Below are 20,333 nucleotides of genomic sequence, written 5' to 3'. Positions count from 1 at the left end.
AGGCCATGAGGGATCTGTCCCTCCTCGTGATTAGTGGGGGGATTCTGGGAAGAGGGAAAATGTTTTGGATAGTAGAACTCATACTCAAATTCTAAATTTCTCTATCCATTCCTAGACACAGTAATACACAAAGTGGGGTCCAGCTCATTTACTCTCTTTATTAGCTCTTTTACTTAGCATTTATCCTTCTGCTGTTAACATTTCCCTTGAACCATTATTTCAAGTAGCACTTGCCAAAAAAACAAGATAACACTAACCATAGGAGAGCAGCATCTTGTGGATTACACATACCATGTCATTAGTTCAGAAACATTGTTTCTTACCGAGTGGCGGCTGGAGCATCCCCCCTTTCTTTTCACAGGTCCCAATTGGCTGTATGTCAGAGGAATCCACAAGCCTCCAAAAGTCATTTTTGTTGTCACTTCCATCAAGCCGCAACCTTAATCTGGCACCAGTGATTCCAATTACTGTAGCTATACACACTGAGGTAACATTGCGTGGGTCGTGGGCTTCCAGTTTCATACCAACTTTGAAATCATTGCTAGGTGGGATCCTAGACTACAGGAGGGGGGAGGGTGGGGGGGGGAAAAAGATATTTTTCTTACTTTTGTCTCCCAGATTGAAACAGATTCAGACAGATACCATGAAAAGGGTTGCTAAATATATTGGACAGTTATAAACACACAGCTTCCATTCATCAAGACATATAAAATGCTGTTATACTTATCAGTTTATGAACTTTAGTCAGTGAAAAAGTATGACTACAAATAATTGACTGGCTTGCATTGCTTTCTAGCAACACCTGAGCAAGATGCTTGGCTGCCACGTTGCTGGAGAGCTCGGAGTCCAAAGCCTCTCTCCCCCAAACAGCAAAATCCTCAGGTTTTTAAGGAAGTGTTTAATCAGCCAGTTAGTTTCTGTTGGCTTAATGGCTTTGGAATTCTAGACGAGCATGATGACTCTGCCAGCAGTTGATCTGCTGTTTTTCTTTCCTGTAGTGCAGAGTCAGAAGTGAGGAGCAGGTGGAAGGCTCCCTGGTAGTTCAGAGAGCAATTGGTAAAGAGTGGCTCACCAAGACAGGGTGCCTGGGTTAGTCAGAGTGTGGTTGTTGCTGGAGTACTCTTTGGAGACCATGTAGTGCTAGAGCACTAGCAGTTGGAGCACCGACAGACCTTGCCTAAGAACGGCACAGCTGAGGATCACTGTGCCATGGCACTGCCGGACTCCACAAGAGGGCAATGATTATATTGATAATGGTGAAACATATTACAATGATTACCTTCTGGCAAAAGAATTACAAGTAATTGTACCCATGATGTTTCAAAAAGGCATTGTGAATTAAACAAAATTTCAATAAAGCCACTTTTAAGAACTAGGGTGGCAACCGCTGTGGAGGCTTGGTATTACTTCTATATCAACATGATGAATTCTCAGTAGTCAGAAGAACAAACATAGATGAGGAGACCAAGGGTCATTTGGTGAAAGTGAGAATACAAGAGGGAAAGAACAATGAAAATTGCCATTAGATCCAGACTACCTACCTGATGTGATATAGTAGCTGAAGACATATTAAGATTTATGGCATGAGGTACACTACATTCATAACAAAAAGTAACAGATAATTATGTGTTATTTGTATTACAGTAGTACCTAGAGCAGTGGTTCTCAACCTTTTCAGATTACTGTACCCCTTTCAGGAGTCTGATTTGTCTTGTGTATCCCCAAGTTACACCTCACTTAAAAATTACTTGATTACAAAATCAGACATAAAAATACAGAAGTGTCACAGCACGCGGTTACTGAAAAATTGCGTATTGTCTCATTTTTACCCTATATTTATAAATCAACTGGAATGTAAATATTGCACTTACATTTCCGTATATAGTATATAGAGCAGTATAAACAAGTCATCGGTATGAAATTTTAATTTGTACTGACTTCACTAGTGCTTTTTATGTAGACTTCTGTACAACTAGGCAAATAGCTAGATGAGTTGATGTACCCCCTAGAAGACCTCTGCGTGCCCCTGGGGGTGCACGTACCTCTGGTTGAGTACCACTGGCCTAGAGAACTCAAGCAAAATCAGGACACCACTGTGCTAGGCACTGTATAAACACAAAGTAAGAGACAATCCCGCCCTTAAAGAGCTTACATCTAGATAAATAAGATAAAGGGCAGAAGAAAGGAAATATCCCCATTTTACAGATGGGAAATGAAAAGAGAGAGAGAGAAAAAGTGATTTACCCAAGGTCACATAGGAAGTCTGTGGTAATGTTGAGAACTGAACCTAGATGTACTAGGTCCCAGTTCAGTGACTTCCTCTCATACAGTTGAACACACACACAAGAGGAAGTGTCAGCCACTGGACGCAAAGATGTAAGCACGCATCAGTTTTTGGACTTAAGACATCTGTATCATCACTTCGCCCGTTCTGGTAATTGGTCTTTGATACTGGCTCAGTGTTTAGCATACCGTAAATTAGGAAGAAGAGGGGAGAGGAAGATCCTTTAAGAAATTTCTGTACCAGGAAGGCAGGGATGATTGATGCATGACAACGGCACAGCACTAAACAGGATTTATTAACCTAGTAGCGGTCCATTGAAGATCAGGATCAATCAGGTCCAAAGCTGTGAGGGAGAGGGAAGACCAGAGAAATTGTATTCACCCCACACAAAATATGTATCCATTTAAAATATCTATCTATTTAAAATGGACAGGTGTCAGTCAATGGTAGGAACTGTGTCTGTCCAGCCTGACAGGAAAAGTGTGATGCAAGACTTACTAGGATAACAAATGGGGGTTGCATTTCCTGCCCCCTTTGCCTTTCTGAAATTTTAAAAATATTGAAATCTTGGGTTCTTCTTGCTGTGAGTGCAGAAGCACTGTTTGAGACAGACACCAGATCAACAGCAGGAGCCCTGAAGGAGCCATCAGACTCTGCACAATAAAAAGACAAGAGATATTCAGTGTGTGGAGCCTAGCATCTGTCAATGTAGCAGTCAGACAGCAGGCTGTCTGAGAGGAGAGCCCAGGCATATTACATTTAAAGGGCAATTCAATGTCAGGATATTGCTGGTCAAGCTGTTATTCTCCACAACTGTGAAAGTCAATTTAAATTGAAAAGTTAGTGGTTGTTTTTTAAAGAGAAATTGGTTTAAATTGCAATACTGGGGGGGGGGGATATTAAAAGATATCATACATAATATTTATTTTTGGCGTTATGGTAGCATATGAAGCCAACTGAGATCAGGCCTCCATTGCTCTATGTGCTGCACAAACAGATGGTAAGAGATAGTCCCTGCCCCAAACAGGTTTCAATCTAAACAGGCAGGACAAAGAGTGAGAGAAAGGAATGCAGATTTCCGATAGTAAAAGAATTTAAATAATTATAGAAAATAATGATTCTAAAATAATTTTAACCATTGAGTCTAAGGAGCATTGGCTTACAAATACCTTTATCTTGATTTAAAACCTACTTTATTGGTTTCTCACTTATTTGTGCATTTTGAAGTTAATTAAGTATCTTGTTGGCCTGTGCATTAGAAAATTATTTGACTGGCCACCAGGGTTTACTATCAGCCCCTTCCCTTGCATTACGCAAAGTGATGACACGTTCACAGGCTTTCTATTCTTTTGTATATTTAATTGCAAAAAAAACGTAGTTAATGCAGAGCTGAGGTTGTTTGGTGGTATGTCATCCCCTTGCAGAACACTGAGTTGAGCAAAACTCAAACTTCTGAAACCCAGGAAACAGAATTAAGATTGCCCATGCACTCATATCTTTGCCCTCTTTCAGCACTGCCCCAATATGCCCCATTAACATACATACCTTTACTCTGTGAACCCCACAGTTGCTGAAATATACAAATTCGTCACCTCCTTTTGCAACCCATTCCCTCTCATCCAGAGGATTCCGTCTAACACTATTAAAGGACAAAAAGGTGTGTGTGGGGGGGAAGCGGGCACAGGTGAAGACAGTTGCCCACATCACCTTCCCTCTGTTCCCCAGGAGCTGGCAGTAAACAATAGGAATAATTTGGATACACTTCAGAGGCAGTCAGTGTGTTTGGTGTACCTACCTTGAACGGTGGAGGCAGTAGTTGGGCCTGCTTCATAAAGGTGTCTCTCTGATATGAGGACATGTGTGGACTACTTTGAGGTGCGTGACAGAGCTGTGATTACGATATGAGGAGATCTGTGTTTTTCACTCTCTCATGTGTGTGAGGAAAGGGAATTGGTGCATGTGTACCTTCAGAATCCAGTACACATCATTTCTATGCAGAATATTGTATGTTATATAGTTAGCAGGGCACAGGGCTTTTATTACAAAGGCTATTGTCAGTGGTAATGTGGAATATAACAGGATTCTAATGCTTTAATGATGGGTACGTGAAAGTGTAGATTGAGATGGTATCCTGTGGGAAAGGGTAAAGGAGCTGTTAAAGGCTGTGAAGTAGTTCTCCCATTGTACATGTGTGGTACTCTTTCTGGGGAATTGGCTCAAAGTGTGAGTGTATGCTAGGATCTGGCACCTCCTGAATCTTATAGTGCCAAGGGCCAGCGTGAGTATGTGTGTACTGGGGCATTCCTCAAAGATGGTAGAGGAAAGGGGTCATGGGCTACCTTCCCCCCTGCTTTTTGTCCTTTAATAGCATAACATACTCTTCAAGGGGATGACAACTTTAAATCTGTGTTAACAGTGTTTTTTGCCACTGAAATACTTGTTCATAAAAACTAGGAAAAGATATGTTGTTGGTAGGAGTAAGTAGTAATTAAGGCAGTTGTACTTATCATTTCCTGCAATTTGCATACTGAGCTAGTCAACACCCGCCTCCCCACCCTCCCCTTTCATAGATTCATAGACTCTAGGACTGGAAGGGACCTCGAGAGGTCATCGAGTCCAGTCCCCTGCCCTCATGGCAGGACCAAATACTGTCTAGACCATCCCTGATAGACATTTATCTAACCTATTCTTAAATATCTCCAGAGATGGAGATTCCACAACCTCGCTAGGCAATTTATTCCAATGTTTAACCACCCTGACAGTTAGGAACTTTTTCCTAATGTCCAACCTAAACCTCCCTTGCTGCAGTTTAATCCCATTGCTTCTTGTTCTATCCTTAGAGGCTAAGATGAACAAGTTTTCTTCCACCTCCTTATGACACCCTTTTAGATACCTGAAAACTGCTATCATGTCCCCTCTCAGTCTTCTCTTTTCCAAACTAAATAAACCCAATTCTTTCAGCCTTCCTTCATAGGTCATGTTCTCTAGACCTTTAATCATTCTTGTTGCTCGTCTCTGGACCCTCTCCAATTTCTCCACATCTTTCTTGAAATGCGGTGCCCAGAACTGGACACAATACTCCAGCTGAGGCCTAACCAGCGCAGAGTAGAGCGGAAGAATGACTTCTCGTGTCTTGCTCACAACACACCTGTTAATGCATCCCAGAATCACGTTTGCTTTTTTTGCAACAGCATCACACTGTTGACTGATATTTAGCTTGTGGTCCACTATAACCCCTAGATCCCTTTCTGCCATACTCCTTCCTAGACAGTCTCTTCCCATTTTGTATGTATGAAACTGATTGTTCCTTCCTAAGTGGAGCACTTTGCATTTGTCTTTGTTAAACTTCAACCTGTTTACCTCAGACCATTTCTCCAATTTGTCCAGATCATTTTGAATTTTGACCCTATCCTCCAAAGCAGTTGCAATCCCTCCCAGTTTGGTATCATCTGCAAACTTAATAAGCGTACTTTCTATGCCAATATCTAAGTCATTGATGAAGATATTGAACAGAGCTAGTCCCAAAACAGACCCCTGCGGAACCCCACTCGTTATACCTTTCCAGCAGGATTGGGAACCATTAATAACTACTCTCTGAGTACGGTTATCCAGCCAGTTATGCACCCACCTTATAGTAGCCCCATCTAAGTTGTATTTGCCTAGTTTATCTATAAGAATATCATTCGAGACCGTATCAAATGCCTTACTAAAGTCTAGGTATACCACATCCACCGCTTCTCCCTCATCCACAAGACTCGTTATCCTATCAAAGAAAGCTATCAGATTAGTTTGACATGATTTGTTCTTTACAAATCCATGCTGGCTATTCCCTATCACCTTACCACCTTCCAAGTGTTTGCAGATGATTTCCTTAATTATTTGCTCCATTATCTTCCCTGGCATGGAAGTTAAACTAACTGGTCTGTAGTTTCCTGGGTTGTTTTTATTTCCCTTTTTGTAGATGGGCACTATGTTTGCCCTTTTCCAGTCTTCTGGAATCTCTCCTGTCTCCCATGATTTTCCAAAGATAATAGCTAGAGGCTCAGATACCTCCTCTGTTAGCTCCTTGAATATTCTAGGATGCATTTCATCAGGCTCTGGTGACTTGCAGGCATCTAACTTTTCTAAGAGATTTTTAACTTGTTCTTTTTTTTATTTTCTCTTCTAAACCTACCCCCTTCCCATTAGCATTCACTATGTTAGGCATTCCTTCAGACTTCTCGGTGAAGACCGAAACAAAGAAGTCATTAAGCATCTCTGCCATTTCCAAGTTTCCTGTTACGGTTTCTCCCTCCTCACTGAGCAGTGGGCCTACCCTGTCTTTGGTCTTCCTCTTGCTTTCACTGGGCTCCACCAGCTCTGCTTCAGCACACCTCCCTAGCCATGGCTCCAACGCATTCACTGCATTCTCACGGCAACACGGTCCCCTCATGACATCCGTACCCAGGCTCCCCCACTGTGAGCAGGGAACACATATCCCTGAAGTCTTCACTCCTTGGTACAAGCAAGCTATTGCCATTTCTTTCCTCCCTCCTCTAACCTAACTCACATGCAGTGCCTGGAGAGAAAGACAACTACGTTACAATGGAAAGGTGTTCCTGGTCATGTTTCAGAATGGTTGGAGGGAGGAGTTTGTGGCAGAGCTGGTGAGAGAAATCACATACAGAGTTTTTGTGCCAAAATACAGACAGCTTTCTGTTTGAGAGAAAGATCTACTGACCCTTGTCCAACAGATGCATCCCATCTCCAAGCAACAGTGAGGTGTCAGAGCTTCTATACCATAACAGTACCACATTTCCTGGTACACTCTCCACATATATACACTCAATATATAATCAGTAGTATGTCTAAAGGTGCATGTGTCTTATTAACTCTGTTTTCTCCTAGAGCTCCAGGAAAAAATCACAGCCAGTGTGGAACCAGCTGTCCAACACTACCTGTGATTTGGGGGGGGCGTGTCCTAACTATAAAGGGAAGGGTAACAGCTCTCCTGTGTACAATACTATAAAATTCCTCCTGGCCAGAGACACCAAAATCCTTTTACCTGTAAAGGGTTAAGAAGCTCAGGTAACCTGGCTGACACCTGACCCAAAGGACCAATAAGAGGACAAGATACTTTCAAATCTTGGTGGGGGGGAAGGCTTTTGTTTGTGCTCTTTGTTTTGGGGGTTGTTCGCTCTTGGGACTAAGAGGGACCAAACATCAATCCATGCTCTCCAAATCTTTCTGAACAAGTCTCTCATATTTCAAACTTGTAAGTAACAGCCAGGCAAGGCGTGTTAGTTTTATCTTTGTTTCCTCAATTTGTAAATGTTCCTTTTGCTAGAGGTTTTACCTCTGTTTGCTGTAACTTTGAACCTAAAGCTAGAGGGGGTTCCTCTGGGCTCTTTGAATTTGATTACCCTGTAAAGTTATTTTCCATCCTGATTTTACAGAGATGATTTTTACCTTTCTTTCTTTAATTAAAAGCCTTTTTAAGAACCTGATTGATTTTTCCTTGTTTTAAGATCCAAGGGGGTTGGATCTGGACTCACCAGGAATTGGTGGGGGGGGAAAGGAGGGGGAATGGTTAATTTCTCCTTGTTTTAAGATCCAAGGGTTTGGATCGGTGTTCACCAGGAAATTGGTGAAGAAGTCTCTCAAGGCTACCCAGGGAAGCGTTATAGTACTTGGGAGGGAAATATTCTGGGGGGGAGGTAGACAGAGTTTCCCAAATGACTCATAAATAATTTGGGTGGTGGCAGCAAAACCAGATCGAAGCTGGTAGTTAAGCTTAGAGGTTCTCATGCAGGTCCCCACCTCTGTACCCTAGAGTTCAGAGTGGGGAAGGAATCTTGACACCTGCCTACAGTCTGCTGGGACTCTGGGCCTGAGGTGCACTGTGACTCAGGGCTTCAGCCCCACTCAAGGCTCTCGGGGACTAGCACTTCAGCCCAGCAGGAGACACAGGGGGATTCCCAAACATTTATCCAGCTCCAATCTGGTGCACCTGAATTTAAGCCATGACAGTGGCAGCCCGGCTGCCTGGGGCTGACAGCCAAGTATCTCCTGGAATGCTACCTACCACCCCAATCAAAATCTAAAATGGCACCCCTGGGACACAGACCCTGCAATTACAATGTCCACAATACCACCCAAGCTGCTGAGGCTGCATGTTTCCTGTCTTGGAAAAACCTCTTCTGATTGGCAGCAAGGGAAAAAACAGCCAATCAGGGCTGCTGCAGGAAGCAGGTGGTGCTCTCTGCCCCTGCCCCTCAGCAGGCGCCATTTTTACAGGAGAGAGGAAGGAGTTCAGTGGCTTGTGGCAGCTCTGCTCTTCCCTTCCCTCTACTATTGGGACAAGGAGAGGGTTCTTGTGCCTCTCCCTCTTCTCCTCTTCCCCTTGAACCCCTTCAGCCCTGCCTGGAATTGTGCTGGGACTCAAGGCTTCAGAGCAGTGAAGAGCCCCAAGAACTGCAGGAGAAGCAAAGGTGAGCCAAGGTACTCCCACCTCTGGTGCTTTCGACGTTTAACGGCACTGTGTTTAAAAATAGCGGGGGGGGGGGGGAGAAAAAGAAAAGAAAGTTGACACTGAAAACCGTTCATTTAAAGAAAAGTGGACCGACGCTTACTATTTTGTCTTGCCACAGCATCGAAAGGGTCGACCAGGATGTTTAATTTGAACAGAGACTGTGGCTATTGTTGAAAGTGGGAACATCAAATGGCACTATGAAACGAAGCACATGGATTTTGACCACAAATATCCAATTGGTTCCCATTTAAGAACAGACAAGACTGCTTCATTAAAGGACGCATATTTTCAGACACAAATATTATTTCAAAGGCTACTTGTGCTCAGGAAAAGGCATCTGAAGCTTCATTGAGGTGTGTGGTAATGGAAAAACACAGGAAACCTTTTACAGAGGCGGACGTTATTAAGCAGTGGATGGTTACTACAGCTGAAACCCTTTTTGCAGAGAAGACAGACATTGCTGACCCCTTAAGACAACTGCCAATCTCAGACACAACAGCTATTAGGTGCGCTGAGATGATGGCACAGGACATTTTCAAGCAGTTGTGTGAGAAACTGAACATTCAAAAATTTTCCATGGCAGTGGACGGATCCTGTAATACCAGAGTCACCGCAAAGCTAGCACTGTATGTCCTTTTTCTGATGGAGAGAAATTTGGGGAGGAGTTGTTGCCCCTTATACTGCATAACAATCGCAGAACAGGTGAGGAACTGTTTTGTCTAATGCAGGTTTTGACATGACACAGATTGTGTCAATTACAACAGACGGTGCTCCTGCTATGATCGGTACTCACTGAGGGCTTGTGAAATGTGTGCAAGATCTGAACCCCAATCTGATTTCCTGTCACTGCATAATCCACCAAACTGCGCTTTGTGCAGGGCTTAGCTATGAGTATGCTAATGTAATGATAATGGTGATTAAACTTGTCAACTTCCTTCGATCAAAGTCATCACTGCAACACAGACAGTTCAGAAGCTTTCTTTCAGAAGTATCTGCCGATTACGATGACCTGTTGATTCATAATGACATCCACTGTCTGAGCAGAGGGCAAGTACCAAGAAGGCTGTGGGAAATTCGAGTTCATGTGGAAGAATATCTACATAACATTCCGGGGGGTGGGGGGAGGGGGGGGGGAAGCAGAAGAGCTACATGCATTTTTGAGGGATGGCAGAAGCGTGAGCATCCTGGCCGTCTTGTTGATTTAACAGGCCATTTAAATGATTTCAACTTAAAGTTACAGGGGCGAAATCGCAATGTAGTGGATCTCCACAGCAGTGTCACTTAATTTGAAAACAAAGTCTCTTCAAAAGTGATTTGGAAACTGGGGAGATGCTGCATTTCCCAACGTTGCTAAGCTGCCGGGACACTGCAGATGGCATCATCTCTGGACAGGCTTCTTCAAAACTTCCAGCAGAGGTTCCAAGAATTTGAAAGTGTTAAAGATAACTTCCTGTTTGTAAGGAACCCATTCGTGGTACAAGCAAATGGTACTTAGTGTGATCAAACGAAAGCATCCTTTCCAGATGCTGAAAAAGCAAAACTACAGCTACAGCTTATTGAATTAGAAGTGGATGAAGTGCTTAAGATGCGGCACACAAACTACATCTGAAACTTTCTGGACAACCCTTATGCTTACCCACGTAAGGAAGGTGGCATTTCACAGTTTGACTATGTTTGGCTCGACATATGTGTATGAGTCAGCATTCTCAACAATGAAGAACATTAAATCACATAATTGCTCCATTCTGACTGATAATCATCTGTGGAATTGCCTCCGTCTTGCCTTGACTGAACTCACTCCAATCTTCAAGGCCCTTGTCCAGCAGAGGACCTGTCACTTTTCCCACTGATGGCAAGTACTATAGTCATACATTATTCACGTCTATTTCATTTTAAATTTGTATTGCTGTATAAAATTACATTTTCAGTAGTGATACCACTGTTTTAACAGGTGTTTCACAGTAATTATTCATGATTCTTTTGCTTAATACATGTGTAGGTGGGTTTGTATTTGTTATTGGAAAGACTTGAATCATAAAAGATAAAGAGTTCATGTGTACTAAGTATTATTTTCTTTCAAACTCTGATACTTATGTTAAATAAACCACAAAAGACTAAACATATTCAAAACTTTTTATCTATCTATCTATATGCAGATATGCGTACATTACAATAACTGTATTTGACAAATCTGACTAGGCATCTCAATTTTAGAAGACTTAGAAAAGTCGACCTTTAAACAGAAATCATGATGCAGCCTTACCGCGCCACTATAATCCAATAAAATCAAATCAGACATACACAAAGATCAGACACTAAATTAATGCTGTTAATTATAGTGGAGTGCCAGGTCCAATAGTCAAGGTTGAGCATCACTTTCTATTTAAAGGTCAACTCTTCAAAGTGCTCTAACATTTTCATGTTTACCCTGGTTGTCTTAAAATTTGCTATGCCTCATGGGGGTGCCTCCCTAAACAGTATTTTACAAAATCTAAAATTATTTGGATGCGCCTGAGCGTAACTTTGTCTGGAAAAAATACTGTGTAGGGGGGATGCGCCATCAGAGCTGCTATCTTCTCCTAGTTTCCCGGACGAGGTAATTGTTATCAGGAAAACCATTTTCATAGATAGATACATCAACCAACAGGTGGCCATGGGTTCAAAGGGCAGCCTAGTCAGTCCTTTCAGCACCAGGTTTATGTCCCACGTGGGAGCAGGAAGTCGAGGTTGTGGGAAATGGTTTACTATACCCTTGAGGAACCTCTTAGTGGTTGGGTGCGACAACACTGAGCATCTCTCAATAAGTTGGTGGAAAGCTGTTATGACTGCTAGGTGGACCTTAGAGAGCATAGAGATAGGCATGATTTCTTTAGGGTCAATGCATAGTCTAGGATATGAGAGTCTAGGCTAAGAGTTGTCAATGTTGGGGAGATTTGCTGGATAGAACACCAATCCTGAAACCTGGACCATTTCTGCAGGTTAGTGCATTGAGTAGAGGACTTTCTACTGTGTAACAGAACCTCTTGTGCCTCTCTCGAACAGGAGCTTTCTAGGCTTTGGAACAGAGCAGGAGCCATGCCTTGTGGCGGAGAATCCTGTCCTGCGAGAGGAGGTGCTGTACGTCCAGGAGAGGGATTGGCAGGCATGTCGCGAGCTGTGACAGGTAAGGAAACCAGGACTGCCTTGGCCAAGCCGGAGCAATCAGGATGACATGGGCTCCATTTTTTAATTTTTATCAGGACCTTCGCCAGTAGGGGAAACAGAGGAAAGGCATAGAGAATGTCCCTGTTCCATGGAATGTGGAGGGCATTGCCCAGGGAACATTGACCCATCCCCACTCTGGAGCAGTAGCATGGACATTTCTTGTTCAGGTGAGTGGAAAACAGGTCTGTGGACAGTATCCCCCCATCACCTGAATATGTCGTGAAGTACTGTCAGGTCTATCTCCCACTTGTGGTCATGTGGGAATTTAAGACGGACATTGTCCGCTATCGAGTTTTGTGTGCCCGGGAGGTAAGCCGCAGACAGTGCAACGTTGTGGGAGATGCACCAATTCCATAGCCTGATTGCCTTGGTGCCTAGGGAAGGTGACCCAGCTCCTCCCTGACGCTTGATGTAGTACATAAAGGCTACATCAGGGATCGGCAACCTTTGGCATGCAGCCCGCCAGGATAAGCCCCTGGGCGGGCCGGTTTGTTTACCTGCCGCGTCCACAGGTTTGGCCAATCGTGGCTCCCACTGGCCGCAATTCGCCACTCCAGGCCAATGGGGGCAGCGGGAAGCGGCACGGGCCGAGGGATGTGCTGGCTGTTGCTTCCTGCCGCCCCCATTGGCCTGGAGCGGCGAACCATGGCTAGTGGGAGCTGCGATCGGCCGAACCTGCGGACGCGGCAGATAAACAAACCGGCCCGGCCCACCAGGGGGCTTACCCTGGCGGGCCACATGCCAAAGGTTGCCGATCCCTGGGCTATATTGTTGTTAGGATCTTTGTGTGTGATCCTGTGATCAGCGGGAGGAAATGGGCGCAGGTGTTCCTAACCACTCTTAGCTCAAGGAGATTGATGTGAAGGGACATCTCCATGGGTGACCACTTGCCTTGTGTTGTGAGGCCATTTAGATGCATCCACTCCCGTAAGTGATGCATCAATCATGATGAGCAACAATGGAGAGCTTTGGGAGAAGGGGATCCCTTTGCAAACGTTGCTTGGGCTCTTCCACCAGTCTAGGGAGTTTTTGACCCTGGTGGGAGGCGACAGGGATTTGTCCAGCCTGTCCCTGGTCTGTAGAACCACATTTGGAGACATTGCATATGAAGCCTGGCATGTGGTATTAACACCATGCTCACTGCCATGTGCCCCGGGAGTTGGAGGCAGAGTCTGGCTGATATTTGTGGGCTGCTTTAAACAGTGTCTAAGCGTGGCTAAGGACTGGAATCTGTGTTGAGGCAAGAGGGCTCTGGCCTGTAACAAGTCAAGGTCAGCCCCTATGAAATCCAGGTGTTGCACTAGAGTGAGGGTTGACTTCTGGGTGTTGATCTGTAGGACCAGATCTGTAAACAAGCACGTAGTCACTTTGGTTACTCGGTGAGCGTCCCGGAGAGATCTAGCTCTGAGTAGGCAATCGTCGAGATAAGGGTAAATCATTATCCCTTGAGAACATAAGTGAGTAGCCACCACCAAGAGAGCCTTGGAAAATACTCTTTGAGACCAACGATAGCCTGAAGGGGAGCACTTTGTATTGGTAGTGGTCTTGTCGCAGGGTGAATCTGAGAAATCAGTAGGAAAATATGTGTCCTGAAGGTCAAGGGCCAAAAACCAGTCTCCCTGTTCCAACACTGGAATGATCGTCAATAAAGTGGCCATCTTGAATTTTGCGCCTTGACAAATTTGCCGAGAGATCTGAGGTCTAATATGGGTCTCCAGCCTCCCTTCCTCTTTGGTATTAGGAAATAAGAGTAGAACCCTCTTCCTTGTTCTGGTTCTATGGCTCCTAACTGGAGGAGACAATCTACTTCTTGTTGTAGTATACTCTCGTGAATGAGGAAAAGTGTTGTAGAGGAGGTAGGGAGGTAAAATGGATGGAGTGCCCAGTTCACGGTTCAATGTTATGCATTCGCAGGCACTGTGGAACACTCCCAATCAGTGGCCAAATGGGTGTGAAGCGTTGGTCAGCTGTATCAGTCGGAAAGAATAGTCTAGTGGCGCCTTGACCTTCCCATCAAAACTGGTGTTTGGACATAGATGGCTGGGATGGCAAAGATTGCGGGCCAAATGATTTGTGCTTGGGGAATTTCCCTTTTTTTTCTTTGTGGCTCATAGTGGCGTTGAGGTTCATATTGGGACATGTATGGTCTATGCTGGGATTGGGGACTAAATTGTCTCTTTTGTCCCTGCATGTAGCTACCCAACGACCGGAAAGTAGCCCTGGAATCCTTCAGAGTGTGAAGGGAGGCATCAGGGTGGTGGTGGCGGCAAGAGGCCGGCAGCGGTAACCATGGGTGGCCGTACCACGGTGGTGGGGCCATCTGCTTCTACAGGCCTTGTTAGTATTGAGCACCATATGGAGCCTGAGAGGAGTACTGTGATGTCTCTTCCCCGGCTCGCTGTATGAACTCTTGCTAGAGAGTAGGGGAGTGCAGGGATCAGAAACGTGTCCATGGTAAAAATTTTGAGGTCCATGGTAATTTTTCAAAAAATTGAATGACTGAATAACATAAACCGCCCCCCCCCCATGTCTGTCACTAAGTATGGTAATTTGGTCAAGTGTCCATTGCACAACATGGTGGTGCCGAGCCCTGGGGGAGTATGGCACAGCAGTGGTGACAATTCCCATGCCAAGCGGAGACTCGGTGCAGAGGTCCCGATACCGAGAAATGGAGACCCCAGTACTTCCGATATATGGAGATCACTAGAATGGCAGAATTCTACCATTACCGATCGCCCCAGGGTGAGGTAGGGCAGAGATTTTGTCTGTACTGGCTGCTCTGTTGCCAGAGGAGGTGTCAATGATGGTACCGATGATGATTCATGGACTGGGAGTGCCTTTTTAGCAGAATGCTTATTCCGGTCTGTCGGTGCTGATGACTCAGTGGCCGTGCCCTTTGGTTCCAGGAGCATGTCAATGGTACTAACTGCTGACAGTTTCCATGAGCTAAGGGTACCAGACTGTGAGGGTCTCGGTGCCAACAGTGCCCAAGATACTCAGCGAGATGGAGATCACTTACGGCTATCTGGAGGCTCCCTTTGGGGACTTCCCACTCTCCACTTAGATAACTTATGAGGGGGTCAGCAGTCTGTTTCTTTGATCCACAGCCATTAGATGTAGAGGGCTGTGGGGAAGACTCACGTCTGCCCGGAGACTTGCGGTGCAGGTCCTGCGAGGGTCTGAGAGCTGCCTCCATTAAGATGATCTTCTGCCTGAGCTCTCTGTCCTTACAGGAACGTGGCCGGAGTTGCTGACAGAGACCACACTTTTGATGGATATGGCCCTCCTCGAGGCAGCGAATGCCGTGGGAGTGCTTGTCTGAAATCAGAATTGCCTCCTTACGAGCGAAGCACTTCTTAAAGCCGCTGAACTGGGCATGCCTGCTGTGGGGGAAGGGTCCCCGGTGGGGAGAAAAGTGGGAAAATAAAGTTTGTGGGTTTTGTTTGTTTTTAGTTTTTATTTTTGTGTGGATAAAATAAAAGAGGGTAAAGAACAACTATAACTATAATATACTAACAAACAAACTATATAAATGCGAATAGCGTATGATCCTAATGGACTGCGAGTAGCTCCGTCTTTAGCCAGGGCAGTTGAGAAGGAACTGACGAGGGTTACCCTATGCGCACTGACTAGCCTCATGGCGCAGCATGAGGAGAGAGAGCTCATGCGCAGGCCTAAGAGACACTACTATCAAAGTTCTCCTGTCAGCAGCACAGGAATGCAAGCACACCTACAGTAGAGCACACATAAGGACACTACTCAAAGAAGAATTCAAACATGCTCTACGCAGAGGTGAGAATGGTTGCTGGCATATCGTTCCTTTTAACCTAAATGCTATCTCTTCTCCCTCTGCCCCTAGCACTGGGGGAGCTGGGTCTCTCTGGGGGGATCTGAGCCCTTCTCTATGTGAGCTGGGATCTGGGGACCCTGCTCTCTGGAGGGGAGCTGAGAACAGCTATGCTCGGAGCATGCACCAAGCACACAGTGCTGAGACAGGGGTGAGGAGCTGAGAACAGGCGTGCTTCATACATGGCATACACTCACAAGCACTAGGGGGGACGGGGGGGAGAGACTGGGGGATTTGAGCACACCTACTGACATTGAGCTGTTCACATATGTCAGAGCTATTGTTTCAGGTCCTATTCATCTCCAGAGGGTGTTCTTATTCAGAACATCTCATTAAGATGAATGGCCATTTCACACTTCCGTGAGGTAGATGGATGTGCAGAGCCCATTCTTCCTACAGTAGGCCCAGATTTTGGATAGGGTCTCTGAACTCTGCGCTTTCCTGCCTCCAGCTAGTACATGCATTTCTCAGAGTCCCACCACTTTCCCTACTATTGTCCCTCCAAGCTTTCCAGGAGCATGGAGTGGCAAAGAGGAGGATGGAACTGGTGTGTGGATGGGGGGGGGGGGACCTCAAAGCAGCAGGAATGTGAGGGGGCAGGTTTCAAGCACTGGAGTGTGTGTCTAGGGAGTGTGGAGCAATTGGCACGATGGAGTGAAAGTTGGAGTTGGAGCAGTGGTAGTGGAATCTGAGTAGTTGGTGGACTATGGCATGGGAGATGGGTGCACTGAGGGTGCTATTGGAACAGTGCACAGCAGAGAGGGTTGGAGAGAAAGGGGTCAGAGCTATATAGTGAGAGGCTTCTGTTCCAATCCCCCCCAACCCCCAAATCCAACAATTAACTTTTTATTTCCTGGTTTTCAGAAGTTTAAATATAGTCCCTTCTCCACATTCTGTAAAGGCACACAGCACTACAGGGGAACCTTAACTCTGCACCAGCTAAGTTTTTGGGCACTTAAGTCTAAATGACTGAAGTAGCATTTAGCAAATTCTGAAACCATTACTTAGACATCAGACCAATGTAACAGCCTTTAGATTTTCAAAACACTGCACAAACGTTACCCTACTTTGATTTTGGCCAAAAGAGACCTCCCAAAATATATAATACATTTCATTTTAATAATAAGGCATAGGTTCTTTGCATTGCCATACCCTTCCAGAGGGACTCCTCCAATTCCTAGCTAACCCAGTAGAAACCTGAGCCTTCAGCCTTTATATTACCATTGATACAAAAAAAATCTTTGGCACTCAGTGTATATTAGATAACCTATAGTCAAGTTATACATACTTTCTAAAGAAAATTATTTGGTCCAAATGTAAACACCATTTCTGTGAAGTGAGCCAGCCAAATTTCCAAACCTTTGCTTTGTTCAAGGGTCAACCATCTTACTTACAGACACAACCAAAACTCAGCTAACCATTTGTAGGAGCTGACGGCATTAGATTTCTGTGGGGCTGGTGGATTGGATATTGGTTGATACCAAATGAACAAATGTGATTACTGCACAATCTAACAGCTCTCTCTGAAAGAGTTTCTGTTGAACTTCCAAATCAGGAACAGAGTTATTTAGGTGTACCAAAATAGTACACTCTACCATTACAGGGCTGTGCAGATGCACACACAAGCAACATAGGCAGGGGCACCATTTAGGGAGAGTGGAGGGCACCCCTCCCCCAAGTTTCGTACAAGAGATCTGCTCAAAGCACACATCCCAGTCCCAGGTGGAGCTCTTAGCTGTAGCCCCATGAAGCCAGGTCCCCTCCTCCAGGAGCCAGTATTCTCCTGGTCAGTTTCTTCCACTATGCTAGCTCACCCACCCCACCGCCTCATCTGCCTCCACCAATCAGCAGCTGAGATTATACGGAGTGACAATCCTCCGAACCAGCAGTAGCGGGGCAGTGAGCATGGCTTCTGGGGGTAGGGCAGGCAAGGAAGGGGTCAGTCAAGGTGGAGGGGAGCACGGGGTCCACAGGGGTGGTGGGGGAGCATAGGATACCCTGTAGTGAGGGTGGGGAAGCACAGGGTCCCCCGTGGTGGTGGTGGGAAGGACAGGGCCCCCACTGGCAGAGGGGAGGCAGTGGGATGGGAAAGGGGAGTCAATCTCCAGGGGAAGGGAGAAGTGAGGACATAGGGCTGTGCCCTGAGGGAGGGGTCAGTGAGTGTGACAGGAGCAGCTGAGGGAGGGGGAGCTGAAGAAAGGTGGGGGAGGGGCTAGGAGCAGCTAAGTGGGTCTTGGGTCCCGTTTGCCCTCAGAGAAGCATGGAGCACCCTCAGCTCTCTCTGGGAAGAGACCAGGGACAGACCCTTCTGGTCCTGAGCTGTTACGTCCATTAGTGGTTTCAACTTCAAGGACAGCTGTGTGTCTGTGTTGTGCTGCAAACCCTGCCAGCAGGTGTTGAGCACAGGGGGATGATGGCTGTGCTGCTGGCCAACACCGAGATCGACCTGTACTCCATCAACATCCCACCCCCTAGGTAAGTCCCCTTTAGCTACTACCAGTGGGTATCTCAACAGCTGACTAATGTTACAGTAGCACCCAAAGACCTTAATCAGTAGAGTCCCCCATTGTGCTAAGCACAAACCATTAAGAAGGCCCAGTTTCTGCCCCACAGATCTCTATCTAATCCTTATAATTCCTATGGAAGGCAGGAAAGTATTATTATTCCCATTTTACAGCAATGGGAACTGAGGCACAGTGTCCAAACACAGAATAGTACTTTCAAAAACATATATACAAATTCTAAATAATAAACAAGACTTAATTTTTTTCTCAACTTTAAAATGTGGAATTTTCTTGGCATTTGATTTTAAATATTCTCCTGTGAGAACTGCAATTCAAATCACTGTAGTGTTGTGTTTAAGACCCTTTTGGAAAGTGACTTGAAAGTGTCAGTTTCTACCCTATTATTATTTGTAGTAGGGTAACACCACTAGAGCCCTAGGCAGGTGCAGTATAAACTCACGGGGTCTTGCCCTAGTAGGATGTTTCCAAAAGTTAAATGTTCAAAAGTCCAAACTTGGTGAACTTCAAAAAGTAAGTAACCTAAATGATAGAAAGTAATCTAGATTTTTCTACAGTTGTTTCAATTGTTGTATTCAAGAATTAGTAAAGTAAGAATATACATTAAAATTTTAAACCTAACCAATGTCCCTTAAGTGACTTGACACAGGATGTCAGAATATGTTAGTATTTAAGCTGTGTGGGTCTAACATTTATTTAATTTTCTTTCTTTATATGGGAATTAGATACAGTGCTCTTGTCAGCTAATTTCTAAATTATCTGCAAAAAAGCTAGAGTTCTCAGGTTCCTAAGTAACCCCTGGAGTCACAGTTAAAGTTGCCCTATCCCCCACCAAAATCTGAAATGGCGCCCGTGAACACAGAAATATGGTACACCAAAAGCAATCTGAGTTAGGCTTGGTCCACATGGGGCGGGGGATCGATCTAGGAAACGCAACTTCAGCTACGAGAATAGCGTAGCTGAAGTCGACGTTTCCTAGATCAAACTAAGTTTACTTACTGCGGTTCCACGCGGCGCAGGCAAGCTCCCCCGTTGACAGCGCTTCCTCCTCTCGGCGAGCAGGAGTTCCGCAGTCGACGGGGGAGCGCTTCTGGGATCGATTTATCGCGTCCAGATGAGACGCGATAAATCGATCCCAGAAGATCGATCTCTACCCGCCAAATCAGGCGGGTAGTGTGGACCTAGCCTTAGTGAAAAGACCGTATATCACTCAACATCAGAAGAAGTGAGCAGCAGGAAAATTCCTTCTAAAACATGTGTTCTGGTTTGCCGGAGTGGAAGCTGTCACAGAGTGACTGGCCCTTTAAGGGCTGATGGGTCCAACCCCACCTGTGACACCAAGCTCACCTCCCCAAGTGAAGAAAATAAACAAAGTCACATGACAGGCAGGTCATACAGCTAAAATCAGGCCTTCTGATATGGAGATAAAAACAGAAGCCTTGAGAGAGCCAAGAGAGACTATGAAGCAGGAAAAGAACCTGACTACTGGTGAGCTGGAGAAGCTGGTTTGAGCCATGGCACAGCCACAGGAAGGACGGTTGTGAAATCCTTAACCAGAGGTAAGTGTTTGGTCCTGAGAGGCCAAAGGATACTGTATCAAGGCTTAATATCGATTTACTTACTTTAAATACTCTGGGCTGTGAACAAGCTGTCTGGAAGAAGAAAGAGGGAAATGAGAATGGCATGCCTTGGACTTCAGTGGCCTCACAGGCTGGGCTTAAGCTGACAGATGAGCAAGAGCATTAAGACGCCATTGAACTCCAAAAAAATAAACACAGCAAAAAACAGAATACACCAAAGCCCGAGTTCTCTCACTGGAAATATTTGCTTATTGCCTGGAAACATTTCTGAAACTTCAACATTGGAAGGATGGATAAAATTATCTTCTCCCCAACAAAAAATGCAAGAGACAACTCCGTGATATGTTTTATTGATTACCTTTTATGACACTTCAATATGACACTT

General features: G+C 45.2%; 1 protein-coding gene across 1 annotated transcript in view; it reads right to left on the bottom strand.

Annotated features, from left to right (window-relative positions):
- The window catches only part of SCML2 (Scm polycomb group protein like 2), a 107,201-nt gene that overhangs the window by 65,094 nt on the left and 21,774 nt on the right, over positions 1–20,333 (bottom strand). The window contains exon 4 of the mRNA XM_065417485.1: positions 324–558. Within this exon, the coding sequence (XP_065273557.1) occupies positions 324–558 (235 nt within the window). The remainder of the gene's footprint in view (positions 1–323; positions 559–20,333) is intronic.

This window comes from Emys orbicularis, chromosome 1 (genome assembly GCF_028017835.1).
Source record: "Emys orbicularis isolate rEmyOrb1 chromosome 1, rEmyOrb1.hap1, whole genome shotgun sequence".
NCBI classification, from domain to species: Eukaryota; Metazoa; Chordata; order Testudines; family Emydidae; genus Emys; species Emys orbicularis.
This window is presented reverse-complemented; position numbering and strand designations above follow the sequence as displayed.